This window comes from Filicampus tigris, chromosome 12, assembly GCF_054856515.1.
Source record: "Filicampus tigris isolate MCC_2025a chromosome 12, RoL_Ftig_1.0, whole genome shotgun sequence".
Classification (NCBI taxonomy): domain Eukaryota; kingdom Metazoa; phylum Chordata; class Actinopteri; order Syngnathiformes; family Syngnathidae; genus Filicampus; species Filicampus tigris.
The window spans coordinates 13,194,522-13,208,238 of NC_141228.1; the positions used below are offsets into that span (position 1 = coordinate 13,194,522).

The window sequence follows — 13,717 nt, forward strand, 5'->3', positions numbered from 1 at the left end:
TTGTCAAATCCTGCCATGAAAAGAAAGGTTAGCCATGAGAACAGCCAATTTCAAGAAAAACTGGAGACAAAATGTTGTTGTTGGGTTTTTTATCGCACAGGGGCACACCGACATGTCTTGAATGAACAGAGAAAGACGGGGGTGGTGTCATTACTCAACTAGTCTTGCTGAGGAGGATGCAAAGTAGTAGGGGGATGAGAGAAGGGACCGGGTCGCCAATCTGGTTCACGTCATGAAGAGCCGTTAATATTCTGAATCTGAATTGTTTTGATAAAGATTGAGAGGATGGGATTATTTGTCCTTTTTTTCAATATTTGAACCCCTTTTTGTGGAAAACCTGACACACCCAGACTCTTAGCGGCCCCCCCACGTAAATTGAGTTTGAGACCCCTGGTCTAAGGTTTCTTACAGTTGTCGGAATTGCCACCCCCTTTTGTCTCTCTGTCACCTGTGTGTGTTTGCATTGGAGGAATTCCTGGAACTTTGTGGCTACTTTATATGGTTGAGAACTTGTAATTGGCATCTGTGTAAACAATTACTGTGATAAAAGCTTATCCAATGAGCAGTTGTATCCCAGGAGACAGCATTTTAGTTTTATAAGATTGAGTTTCTGTGTACAATGCAGTCCATTCAGGTTCTGACTTTTACCCGGCAACTTCAGATGCATTTTTCAAGATGGCAATGCTCAATTATCATTTTGTGAACCTGGACCAATCACAAATCATTTTTCTGCTTTAGTCCGGACCAACGAACCTGTAAGCATGAACACATCCTTAAGCTTAGAGGTTGGCAGCCTTGTTTCTGCCTTAAAACCTGTGAGTGTATATGTTTCCGACTTTTTGAAGCTTGAGACAAATGTATGGTATACATTGAAGACAAAAACACAAAAGATGAATGCGGGAGGCTCTCATGATTAACAAGCATATGACTTTTGGTGGGGTCTTCTTATGTAGTTGTGTGGCTGTCAGTTGCACCGCCGCTCCTCATTTGTTTGCTTTTTGTGGTTGGCCAGATGAATGAATAGATAGATGCTTCAGGTTATTTGTATAGAGCAGCCCAAGCTCCGTACCCGACCAGACGCGTGTTCTGTGGTTTCTTCGGGGACGCTACCGCTCACATGTGTGGGTGTTTATGCTTGTGTCTGGGGTTCATAGTCGCTCTCCATTTGTACCGCCACCATCATACACACCCTCAATCTGTTATTTGTGTGTGTGTTAGTTTGTCCCTGGGGGGCCCTTTAACTCAGTCAGCAGCATCTCTTGTACATGAGGGAGCTGCTGATGGCGCGACACGAGCGCTACCCTGCCCACCCAACACCAGAAGCTGCTAATGAGCTACTGTTGTACACTCTTATGAAATATAATTGCATTATGGTGTGTAAATAAAGCCGGGGCGTGTTGTCACAGCATATGCTCCCCGGCTGGCCAAACAGGAACAACAAGCTGGGGGGGGGTGGTAGTTGAGGGGCAGAAGCAGAACGAAGTGGGAGGCTCTTGGGAGCAGCTGAAACGCTGTCTCCCAAACACCAGAGTTGATGAGCTCTGCTGCAAAATCAGACAGGTGATGGCTGCTTTTGTTCCAACAAAGCCACATTTGAGCTGCAATGTACAAAGTAAAGGTCGAATCCATAGAATAAACATGTCGCCACGTAATCTGTCCATGGGATTCGTGATGTATACGGTGTTCCCTCGCTACTTCGCAGTTCATTTATGGATTCACTTTCACACTCGCGGATTTTCATTTGTGACCATAACTTCAGCGATAGCAGTTTTACCTGGCCATTTTTCTTCTAAGTTGGACTAGTCAAGAAATGTTGTTTGTATTTAATTATTTATTTTGGGCGAGAGTTAAAACATGATTTGTTTTAAAACCGAGACCATGATCATTAGGGTCGCGTTCAGAAATGGACTCTGGCGCAGGTGCAGTGTGAGAGTCTGTGTTCGGAGCGGCAGAGCAAGCTTCCCTTCATTAATTTTCAAACACAGCCCAATGTTTTCAACCAATCAGGAGCTTGTGTTTGAACTGTTTTCATGTGGACTGCACTGGCGCACCGTGTCCCCATTAGGAGCGCGCACCGGCACTCTTGACACTTGTTTTTAATGCACTCTGAATAGCCGGCACATTTCTCAGTGTCCTTTAGCGAGATGTCAAGTGCAAGCTGGAGCAGTAGGTGGTCACTAGGTGGTAAATAAAATGTCTGGACTAATAATTAAGTAAAATTACTCATCATTATTACTGCTTGAATATAATGCGGTGGTGCATAAAATGTCACAACATACAAAGGAGAAAATCTCGATGGCCAAGATATCATCAGTTACATTCATTTTGGAAGACTATTTTCTTCGCTGATTATAGGCGGTTACCAAACAAACCATCACATGGTAACCTGTAGTGCTTGATGGGCTTTGGGGCTGACATGCGCACCAGCCTCATTTCATCAACACCTGTATGTAAAGGCCCCTCCCCCCCGCCTTCAGTCAACATGCACTTATACTCATGTACATATACAGTATAGGAAAATGTGCCCAGAATTTTTAAGGTGACATTTGAGGTTTACATGCAGCTGTTAAAGAAGACAAATAATTCAAATCTATTGTGTGTTCAGGCACAAAATGTTAGACGAGGTCTCTGCTTTGCAACGTTTTATTATAATTAAAAGAACTTTTCAACTGTACCACAATCTGATAATCTCCCAGCTAACAAGTGTGCTGTACTGACCACATTTTTTTGTTTTCTGTCAGGCCATACGCTTGTCACTGGAGCAGACCCTACCGCCAGAGCCTGGTGAGGAGTCGGTGGAGCAGATCAGCAAGTTGCGAATCCGCACCCCAAGCGGCGAGTTTCTGGAAAGACGCTTCTTGGGCAGCTGTAAGCTCCAGGTCCTCTTCGACTTTGTGGCCTCCAAGGGATACCCCTTCGATGACTTCAAGCTCCTCACCACCTTCCCTCGTCGAAATGTGAGTGGTGTAGTTTGCGTTCTAGAGAGAATTTAGAAATAAGTTATTAAGACCACCCTTGTGACGATGAGGGGTTTGGATAATGGATGGAAGGGTTATTAAGAGCGCTATTTGACGTTTAAAGTGGACTTTTTTTTTTATCAAAGCTAGTGCGACTTTACCTAACTTTACCATAGGTCGTTCTGCCCAATAGTGCACGGATCCCATGCTGAAGTTTCTGTAGCGTAAGATTTTTTTTTCTCTCTGCAGGGTCAAGTGAGATGCAGTAGAAAAATGTACCACCAAAAAGCGCCCCATTCCACATATTTCCACAAAAATGTAATACTTGATCATAATTTCCACCCAGGCTTAAACATTTTTTCAATCGAAAATCCCCTCTACTCTAGATTTGGAGGGGGCGAAGGCTGATTTCAACCCGAGTGGGTTCAGATTGGATTCATAGTCGTTGTCAGTCTGACGCATAGATTTTTTTTTTTCAAACATTTTTTGTGTAATTGCAATCTCCACATGGCAAAACATGGTATGCAAGATCTTACCTTGAGCAATACCAAAAGCATAACTGTACCATATAGTTGAGCTTTAATTCTAAAGCAACGGCTAGTTTGTTCTCATCTGTGGTGGGCTGTTCACGCACACTCTGTTGCTGTTTTTCTTGAGTTTTAGTTCTTCATGTTGCATCACTGCCTTTTGTTCATACGTACCAGTGATATCAAAGCTGACTGCCAATATGTCCACCCACTACTTGGTTGCATATCAATTAGTGTGCCGATCGTGAATACAGTACACGATGTGAGGATACAGTTGTCAGCACCAATAGTTGTAGTCTCTGTGGTTCTTCTGCTGACGGCAGGCATCAGCCTCTTGAAACCAAATCATTAACAGTGCTTGGTCGCTACGCTCTATGGTAACGAGTTAATGAGCACTGTTTTAACTGCTGGTTTAATTAGCCATGCTGCTGGAAACAAAATGGAGATTTCCATTAATCATGAGTGGTTGGGGTGGCAGCATTGAGGTGTGTGTCTTTGTGTGTAGGCTTGTCCAGGCAGTGTTCACCAAGAGTCTTTAGAGACCAGTATGGCACAAACACCACAAGTCAGCATCCCCATTAACGCGCAGCTTGCACTTCGTTTTGTCACAATCACACGCTTCACAATTATAGACGTTTTCAAGCAAATACATGCACCGCTCGCAACTTTGCCACTTGAAGGATTCACAGTTTTCTCTTCATAATCTCGAGCAAACGCGTTATAGACCGTGATAAAGATGTCTGCATCACAGATGAAAATTCCAGCAAAAACAGGAGAGAAGAGACAACAAAAGCTTCAAACAAAGAAAAGAATTCATCAGCGAAGAAAAGCCTCAATCATATGTGGAAAAAGTCAGATATACAGTACCAAATTAGATGTCAGTGTTTACCGATCAAATGTACCCTTTCAAAACACAACAAAATACACAGGTCGAAGACATACTACTTTCTACTGCAGTTGTTTACATTTATTTTGGGTATGGTTCAACTGTAAAAAGTGCTATGGGTCATATCCAAAAAATAGTAGGTAGGGTGAAAGCAAATAAAAGCATTACACTCGATCGATAAAGCTCTCGAAGTAGAGAGAAGGGAGAAGATGTCAACAGTTGTGTGGCATTACAAAAGCAATAGTGCTCTATCCTCTGATCCTGGCAGAGCAACAGTGAGAGCGTCTGGACGGGGTGGAGGCTTTCTATGCTCTGCCTCATTTAATTACAACTCAGAGCTGCGGGATTAGACCAGGGCCTGTGTTCACAGCCTCACACTGGCACTTCCACTCATCTGCTTTCCTTCTAAAATCTATCACTTGTCTCAATCATCATCTTTTCGATATCTGCTCAATGTGTCTTCTCCACAAGTACACTAGGCAGTAGTATGTTATCGACCTGTGTATTTTGATGATATTTTGAAAGGGTATATTTGATCGGTCTACACTGGCATCAATTTGGCAGATATGTGATTTACTGTATATCTGACTTTTTCCACGTATGATTGAGGCTTGTTTCAAATGTGAAATACATAATTGCCTTTTATTTATATATTTATTTTTGTGATGACACTTCTCTCTTTTTTTTTTTTTTTTTTTTCAAAATGAAAATTAATCCAGCCCTAGTGTCTTTGGAGTGCTTGTTCAAAAGTAGAAATTGTAGTGGTTTACATGTTTTTTTTTTTTAACTTAATATAATTGTAATGTGTGTGTGAAATACATTAGAATACACCAGGCAAATCAAATGTCTGGAATTTCTTGCTTAAGCTGCCTCTCGAAAACAGCGCCAATCAGTGCCCATCCATCTCCAGTTTTTGGACTCCTCGTCAGGATTTGGTCCCAGTGGCTTATCTCCTCAGCACTACAGCAGGCCTTACACTGGCATCATTTGTACGGGGCTTAGCCGTGCTCAGGAAACTAACCCTTTCTACGACTGTCTGCAAGTTTGAAGAAGAGGGGGGTGGATTTAATGTTTCACTTCTCGCCATTCAACAATTTTCCCGCTTTTTCTTATGCCCAGCGAGCCTCTGCTGAGAGGCCCGAGGTCATCTTCCCTCATTATGAAGTGAACATGTTTAGACTGTTACTTGAGCCGTCGAGTTGTCCTCCGACAGCCGAACACTGTCAAACTCGCATATTATTTTCTTCATTCTCGATACTGTACTCTCTTCCCCGCTCTACTAAGCAATCTTCCAGCATGATTCTCAGACAAAACCTGAGATTCTGAAACAATAAACAGGAGCACGCAAGAAGCCGTGTTCTGCGCTGGAATAGATCTGACATCTGTTGTATGGATGTGTTTTTTTTTGTTTTTTGTTTTTTTTATCTGAACATTCCAGTAAAACGTCTACAGACGTTTATTTTCACAGTAGTTTAATTCATCCAAAGTGGCTTCCTCTGCTGCATTCTGTGTAAACAAAATGTATGACAACAGAGCTCCATTACCTCTCAAAAACTATAAATGTCTGTGGCCAGTATCGCACTGATCATTTCTTGTTAAAAGCTGCAGTCTTCGCATTTTACCCGCGACCGCCTGCTCACCTCCCAATCCCCGCAGCTTTCCCTCTCTTTGTCTCAGCTTCCCTCCTCTCTCCTTCTCTTCCCCCTCTGTGACACACAATCCCTTACTTCCCTTTTATTTATTATATTCAGCTTATTAAATCACAGCAGTTTTAAAAACCATAACTGTAGTCAGTATATTTTTTTCACATTTTCACTTTTCCCACTCTGTTCCCCTTTTCCCGTTTCAGTCTTTGCGATGTTCTCTTCCTTTTGAAGTTCTCTGTACTCGCCTGTTGTTTTGTGTTCCCACCCCGGCGCTACGTGCTGTCAATGCTCCTGGCAGCCGATAATGATCTCCCACAGCTTTTGTAATTGGCCAAATAAACACTACACAATGCTGGTTGAAAAACGGACAAGCTATTTGGTTTTAATTAACGTATGAGGGCCTGTAATGGACTCTTAGAATGCGTTATTTCAGCTGCATGTTTAATTATGTTGGGATCGGACATCTCGCGGGCCCGTGTTTATTTTGCGTTTCTTTTCTGTCAAGCTGAGCATTGCTGAATGCCACCTCAGTGTTTTACATTACAAGTAAACAAATTATCAATTATTTATTAATTATTCACATTAAGTTTGACTTTTAACAGTGATAGAAATCAGTTGAATTACAAATTGAAAAGGGGCAATTTTATGACTTCCTTTCACAGTGACCGGACTGAACATTATGACCATGTTCAAAAATGAATGTTATCCAATACAGAATCTGTATAAACAAAAACAAAAAAACAGCCTTTACAAAAATAATGTTGTAAGCAAATGTCAAAGAGGTTTTGTTTTGGAAAAATCTTTGCTATTGTGATTGTTTGCTGTGGTGTGTAATTGCACTTGTATCATACCTGACAAAACCAAACCCGTTAGCCGTACGATGCATTCATGAACCTCGGGAACCTATCACAACTCAGCAAAACACAAATCCGACCACAACACAGATAACCCAATTTGTTGCAATATGCTGTTGAACATTCAAAGATTTCAATGCCTAAAAAGTGTATATAATTTCATAGACTTTTTAAAGTTATTGTATTTTGTTCATTATAGAAATAACTTTAATATAGTTAGCAATAATTGTAACTGTTATTGTATGTATATTTTCATCACAAAAAGTGTATACATCTACTGTAATGACAACTTGTCTTTAACTTGAATACTTAGATATGTCATAGGCTATTGCTGCTGAGTGTTTAAAGATTTCAGTGTCTTAATAGCTTACAAAATGAAGAGACCTTTATTGTTAGTGTATTTTTTATTCCAGTGTAATTTCTTTGAATATCACCAAATGGTTCGCTTTTATGTATTTTTTCTAAAAAAAAAAATGCACCGTTTACTTGTCATCTTTTTAAAAAAAAAAACATTTAAAAAAAAAATCTTGTTTTTTGTACCGAAAATATACCGAACCGAAGTTTCCAAGAAACCGAACCGAAATGTGATTTAGCGTAACGTTACATCCATAATTAATACATATCACAATATGAGTCAAAACTGAACCGTATTCCATCCATCCATTTTCTGTACCGTTTACCGTTAGTCTGCACTCTGAGACGGAGCTTGCTGCCCCTGAACTGTATTCCTTCAGAACATTTGTTACAGCTCTTTTAAATTCTCTTGAAATATTTGCAAATATGTAGAGAAACATAGCTTGTCTGTGTTTCTTTGAATTTCATCTTTGACTCGATTCAGATGATCGCCTGATTCAGGTCATGACTTCAGTTGGGAAATACTGCAGACTTTATTGACACACGGTTGAGAAACAAACCGCAAGTCAGAGCTTGTCCACGTCTCGTATTCATGCACACTGGCGTGTGAGGCTGCGGCGGCACAGGAGGAGAGAGTTTGGCTTAGGCAGAGCGGCGGAAAACAACAGCTTTGTTTGTTGACAGATGCCTCCATGCTTATGGTCTGTTAATTGGATAACAATGTAAACAATCACCGATGGCGCCCGTCTCCTGTGTCAGTGTGGCATCTTGTTTCCCTACTTTCCTTTTCAGAGTCAGATGCTGCGCTTCCCTTCGTCATCGCTCCCTGGCGCAAAACTCTCATCCAAATTTTGCTGCGAACACACACACACACACGGTTGTGTGAAGTTCAAAGACAGATGCACTCGAACGCGCACTTGCCCCACCCCAAAGCCTAATTTACTCCTACCTGATGCTCTGTTGTCACAACAGCCTGCCGGTCTTATTAGCATGTCAGCCATTTGCGACGCCCCACTCCCGAGGTGGGGAAAAAGAAACGTAGCAGCCCAGTTGGTGTTTTTTCAGCTCACCGATTGGATGCTATATGATGGCGGCAAGTGCGCACACACACACACACCCATCACGTTATTTGCTTCCCGCGGTGCTGTGAGGTAGTTGACGAGGTGAGGAGCTTGAGGTGATACGGCAGCCCATCTCTGCTCGCACCAGGCTTCCTGGCACCCCCCGCTGAGAAGTCAAGTGTCTAAATGGCACGTTGAAATGAGGGCAGAGAGATGAAAGACGGGGGAGTTAAAGGCCGTTGCTGTGCACGTTGGTGTGACATTTCCAAACACCCTTGGGAATGTGAAGGTTTGCCTGATGTTATGTCCTCCTAACCGTCACCTAATTTATTTGACTTCATTTTTCCTACCCTCTGCCACACACTCAAATATATATCAAGACTAGGAAAAATAAATAAATCTTGTGGGGGATCTTGTGTTGCGGATCAATGACTTCATTTGAGGAGCAACTTTCTAGCTTTTGGCCATCAAAGTAAATGCATGGACATGTTGTTCAGTACGTGCGTGACATATCTCTTCTAGAAACAACACTATTGATTTATAAGCTTGTTAAATGCAACCAGTGGGGAACAAGCTTGCTTGTCACCAAATAATTTACACTTGTTAAGTTTGAAGTTGAGTCGTTTGACGCGTCACAATTGCTAACCTTTCTGTCACCTTCGCAACTCTTTGACGATGCTATTTAGTGATCAGGCTTCTCTATATCAGGCGAGGCAGACTTAAATAGGCGTATCTTTTGGCTTGCCTCTCCCTCTTGAAGACAAAACCACCGCTCTGTGCGCAGCAGGGAAGAAGAACAGAACAGCAACGTAACGTGTCACATCATAAACTAAGCCATTACTGTTCCATTTGCAAGATTTGACCATGTGCATTATTTTCTAGCTTTGTTTTGTAGCTTTAAATGTTCAGAAAATGAATAAAACCGATCTTTTACCTCCGATGTCAGATAATCTGAAAATCACGTGATCAGTCCCGATTTAAAATGAAGTGATTGGATCGGGACATCTCTACTCTAGACTGTAGTGTGAAGTACAGGCATTCGCACAGCCAATGGCCGTATTAAACGTCATTATGTAGCTTTACAGCAAGCACAGTATATATTGGGAATTTACTATAGAAGTCACTGCCAGCAGTACAAATGACCGAGAACAAAACATAATGTAGAGTAGTAATCAGTAAAGCTGAGTTGGTTTTAAAATGAAATCCAAATAAAACATGTATTATTTGAGGTTAGAATAGGTTTATTACAGAAAAGCCATTGTTACTGTATCAAGATATCATATTGAAATCGTCTTTATCATATCGAATTGTATCGTTCAAAAGAAGTGATATCGCTTTGTGTCAAATTGTCAGTCTTTATATTGATACATATCGTATTGGTAAAAAAATACCGTTGCTACGGTATTACACTCGCTAAAAGTACCCCGGTAATGGCTTTCCAAAAGTGAAGTTTTGTGCATGGCATTCTCGAGAACTTCAGCCGTATTGGAATTGTGCAACTTCAAGGTTCGAACTTCACTGCGCGGATGGCGATGACGGACTGTGTCTGAAGGTGTGACTCGTTCATGGCCAGATTTCACGTTTCATTGCCTATAATAGTCTGTCTCGACCTGTCACTCTTTTTGTTGTACGGTCAACCTTTACTACGCTAGGCTTATCCTTTAACCCATGAGAGCTGGTACAGGGAATCGCTTAATTATCCTACTATGTGGTTAGAATAGGGTTCCTAATCAGAGGGGCTGATGCAGCAGTCATCAGATAAGCCCTGGACACATCTCATTGTCACAGCACCTCCCCGCCTCACAGCCCATTCAGCCCAGGTGTTAGATTGGCCCGATGTAACACAACCCCTCCAGTGATTAGCTCACATAAGCGAAGAGGCCCACGGGGTGTCAGGGAGAGTCGGATTGTTTTAAAAAACATAGGTCAGACCCCCTTCATGTCGGCTAACTCAATCAGCTCCACGGTGGGTGGCGCTGCATTATTCCTCTGCCCGGGACCAATAGCTTGTGCGAACAGAAAACATGTTTCTCTCTCTCCCTTTCATAGTTGAAATTCAACATTGTAGGGCCTGCAAAGAACACAAAGGTCCGTCCTTATCGTCCGCTACAGTCTGGCTCATTCAGACGTTTAACATGGCTTTTACACGGCTGTCTTAGCTCCTCAGATTTCCAAAACACAATGTTAGGAATCCATTCCCTATGCATGCTTCCTAGCGAGCATGTATTCAAATGAAACAGGAGCTAAAGCAACGGAGCCTGATGGCTACTTCAGGAATCCTTTTCTGTAACTTGTGGTGTAGAAAGCATTGAATGTGATTGGCGTGAAGAACTTGAAATCCCTGGTCACTACTTCTTTGGACGATGCCTCCAAAATGTCTGCCGTGTAGAACCGTTCAGTTCATTTTGGTGTTTCCTGTTGACGTTTTGTAGAAGAGATCGCAACTTCGTTGGTACGGTATGGTACAATTAACGGAAGGGTAGAGCTTCACATTGTTGACTGCCATTGCTATTGTACCCTTAAAGAGGGAATCAACCCTGTGTCATGGAAAGGCACTTTAAAAAATATATATATATATTTACATAAACTCGGTGATAACTTCTATGACCTGTCTCATTCTTCCATCTCTCCACAGATCACCCAGTTGGATCCGGGATCAACTCTTCTGGAGGCCAAGTTGTTTCCACAGGAGACTCTCTTCTTGGAGGCCAAAGAGTAGAAAGTGACTGATTGAACTGGCCGAATACATGAGCATGGGCCCAAAACCATCTGGGTCTCCACAGTACACACACACACACACATGGATACACCCACACACACGCACACACATACACACACGGACACACTGGCATGCACATGCAGTGACACTCAAGTGCAAGTAAGCTTCTCGGCCTGGTCATGGTACACCACCGCCTGGTGTACAGGTGTTGCACAGAGGAGCAAAGACAATATCACAAGCACACAGCCAACCCCACCTGCCCAAAAAAACTACAGCTCCCCCAAACCTAAATCTGTCTTTTGCTCTTCCTCCCCAAGTCTCCCAGACACTTCACATCTCGTGTGTGTCATCACTTGCCTCAAACACACAACACAGTGACGGCATGGAGATCCCGACTAGACAGACCTTTGTCACAGGAAAAACACTTGTTCTTTCCTTTGTTACCACATGGTTTTTGCGTTTGAAAGATTCAATAAAAGCCAGCGAGAAGAGACAAGATGTCTCATGTTCGCCTGTATTCCCCCTATTTCCCACAACCCACTCGTCATACCCTTTTGCCAACGCTCCGCCCACAAATCTGCTTTTAACACCCACTCCTCCATAAGCCAACACATTGTGTTTTTCCCTCTTGAGTATTTTTAAGTTTGATGCTGTATTAGTTTTAATTAGATTTCCATCTTATAAAATATGAATTTGAACATCATTTTGTCTCCTGCAGGAATCTGGAAACTTTGACTCACAAATCTGTTACATTCAAGATTACCCTTATTTTTGATTTTGACGATTGACCTATTACACCTAGCCTAATTGATTCCGGGGCCTAGGCAACATTTACGCCGCAGAGCCCAAGTGACCTATTTTCCCACCTGCTAAAAAAAATGGGTCACAATAGACACAAGAAACCAAATACATGAAACTTTAGCTCCCCAAAACTGATTTAAAGCGGAAGACAACCCAAACATATTTTTTTCAAGAATATGTTCCCAGCAGGCCCACTAATTGAAACACGGCATTCTGATTAATTTTGCGTTTGTGGAATATAAATTGAGCATAAAAACGCACTCGTTTTTAGCCATCTCTGGGGGCTGACCTGTTTTCTGAATCTGAGCCATGATTGGTCGTTGTGAGCAGTTGTGATGTCATTTTCAGTCGACAGAAGACAAAATGGCTGCCCCCAGAGATGGCTAATAATGAGTGGATTAACACTTGATCCACAAACGCAATATTTATCAGAATGCCCTGTTTCAACTAGTGGGCTTGCATAGAACATATTCTTGAAAATGATATGTTTGCGTTGACTTCCCTTTTAAGGCCTGGTCAAATATGCATATACACTGGCATTGTGAATATGCAATATACAGAGAATTAGCATAATACTCAATGTGTGGATGTTTTGTATGGATTTATTGTGTGAAAATGATTGCTAATTAATCGTGTTCGGAAGCATTTGAGGCAAACCGGGAGTGCACAACTCGGTTGCAGCCAGCAGAGGTGCTGTTGATCTGGTAGTTAGCTGTTAGCTGTGTACATAACAAGAACATCTGTTGTTTAACTTGTGATATACAGTTAACCACCCATTTATCATGGTAAAGACTACTTCGACATTTTTACGTGGTTTTACCTTTCCCCACATGCTTTAAACACATTTAAAAACACACAAAATTATTGAAAACACACTTGTTTTCCATAGAGACGGTTTGTGCTGTCATTCACATATTTCTCCAAATAAGAGGTCCAGTGTGCTGTCTTAAAGCTTTATACCACCCCCAGTCAACATCTACTCTAAAATTGGGCACGTAAGACAGAAGAGAAAACAAAAATGTTGAAACAAACCATGTAATTTTGTCTCACGAAAGTCCACTAGGTTAGCGCTAACATATGATATGAAATGCCATAGAAGGTTTTAACGCAAATGAGCATAGATTTTGCACAAATTACAACACCTGCTACTTTAATTCACACGGAGAAGCAACACATACAAACATCTCATACAACAATGTGGCATGTACATTATTCTCTCTGCCATGTGGGATCAACGCAAGAAGCACCTTTGGATGGAACCTTCTCTATAGTAAAGGTCAGTACTGCCCGGCATGTTGCAGCGCACTGCGGTAAATTTTGATCCTATTAAAATCTGATTGCTTAAAAATCTGCCATATAGCGGTAGTGAGAAAGCTGAACCACATTATAGCCTGGTTCATGGTTATTGGCTTTTTACATCTCAGTTAATGGTGACCTTTCTTGTACCAGCTTGTAGTCATTGATAAGCGTTTTGGGCGTGTGCTCGTACGGTTTCTGTCTCTTTTTTCAGGAAGAATAAGCGGAGTGATATTGGTCACTACATGAAAAATATTATACAGGCACTAAATTGGAATTGGGCATTAAGACCTGCACTGCAGTTTTATCCATTGAGTGTCCATGCATCTTGAAATTTGAATGCAAATATTACTTTATGGGAAAATGTCTGAATAATTTGCATCACTGCTAAAAACCCTTCAGTGTAATCCAAAATAACCGTTATCCCTTAAATCAGCAGGGTGTCAGGAGATAACATTACGATCAAATGCAAAAAATACTACAGATTAATGGAGATGATTTTTGCAACCAGTCATTTTTTCTGGAAGCTGTTTAGAATTAGTTGCGTCTCAAACATGATTTCTAGCGGCTTCAACTTAATCCTAGCGGGTGAAATAGACAATTATCTGATAAATCT

General features: G+C 41.7%; 1 protein-coding gene across 1 annotated transcript in view; it reads left to right on the plus strand.

Annotated features, from left to right (window-relative positions):
• Positions 1-11,707, plus strand: part of faf1 (Fas (TNFRSF6) associated factor 1) — a 58,255-nt gene extending 46,548 nt beyond the window's left edge. Inside the window, exons 18-19 of the mRNA XM_086048060.1 lie at positions 2,742-2,957; positions 10,921-11,707. Coding sequence (XP_085904186.1) covers positions 2,742-2,957; positions 10,921-11,004 — 300 coding nt within the window. The 3' untranslated portion in view covers positions 11,005-11,707. The remainder of the gene's footprint in view (positions 1-2,741; positions 2,958-10,920) is intronic.
• The last annotated feature ends 2,010 nt before the right edge of the window (positions 11,708-13,717 follow it).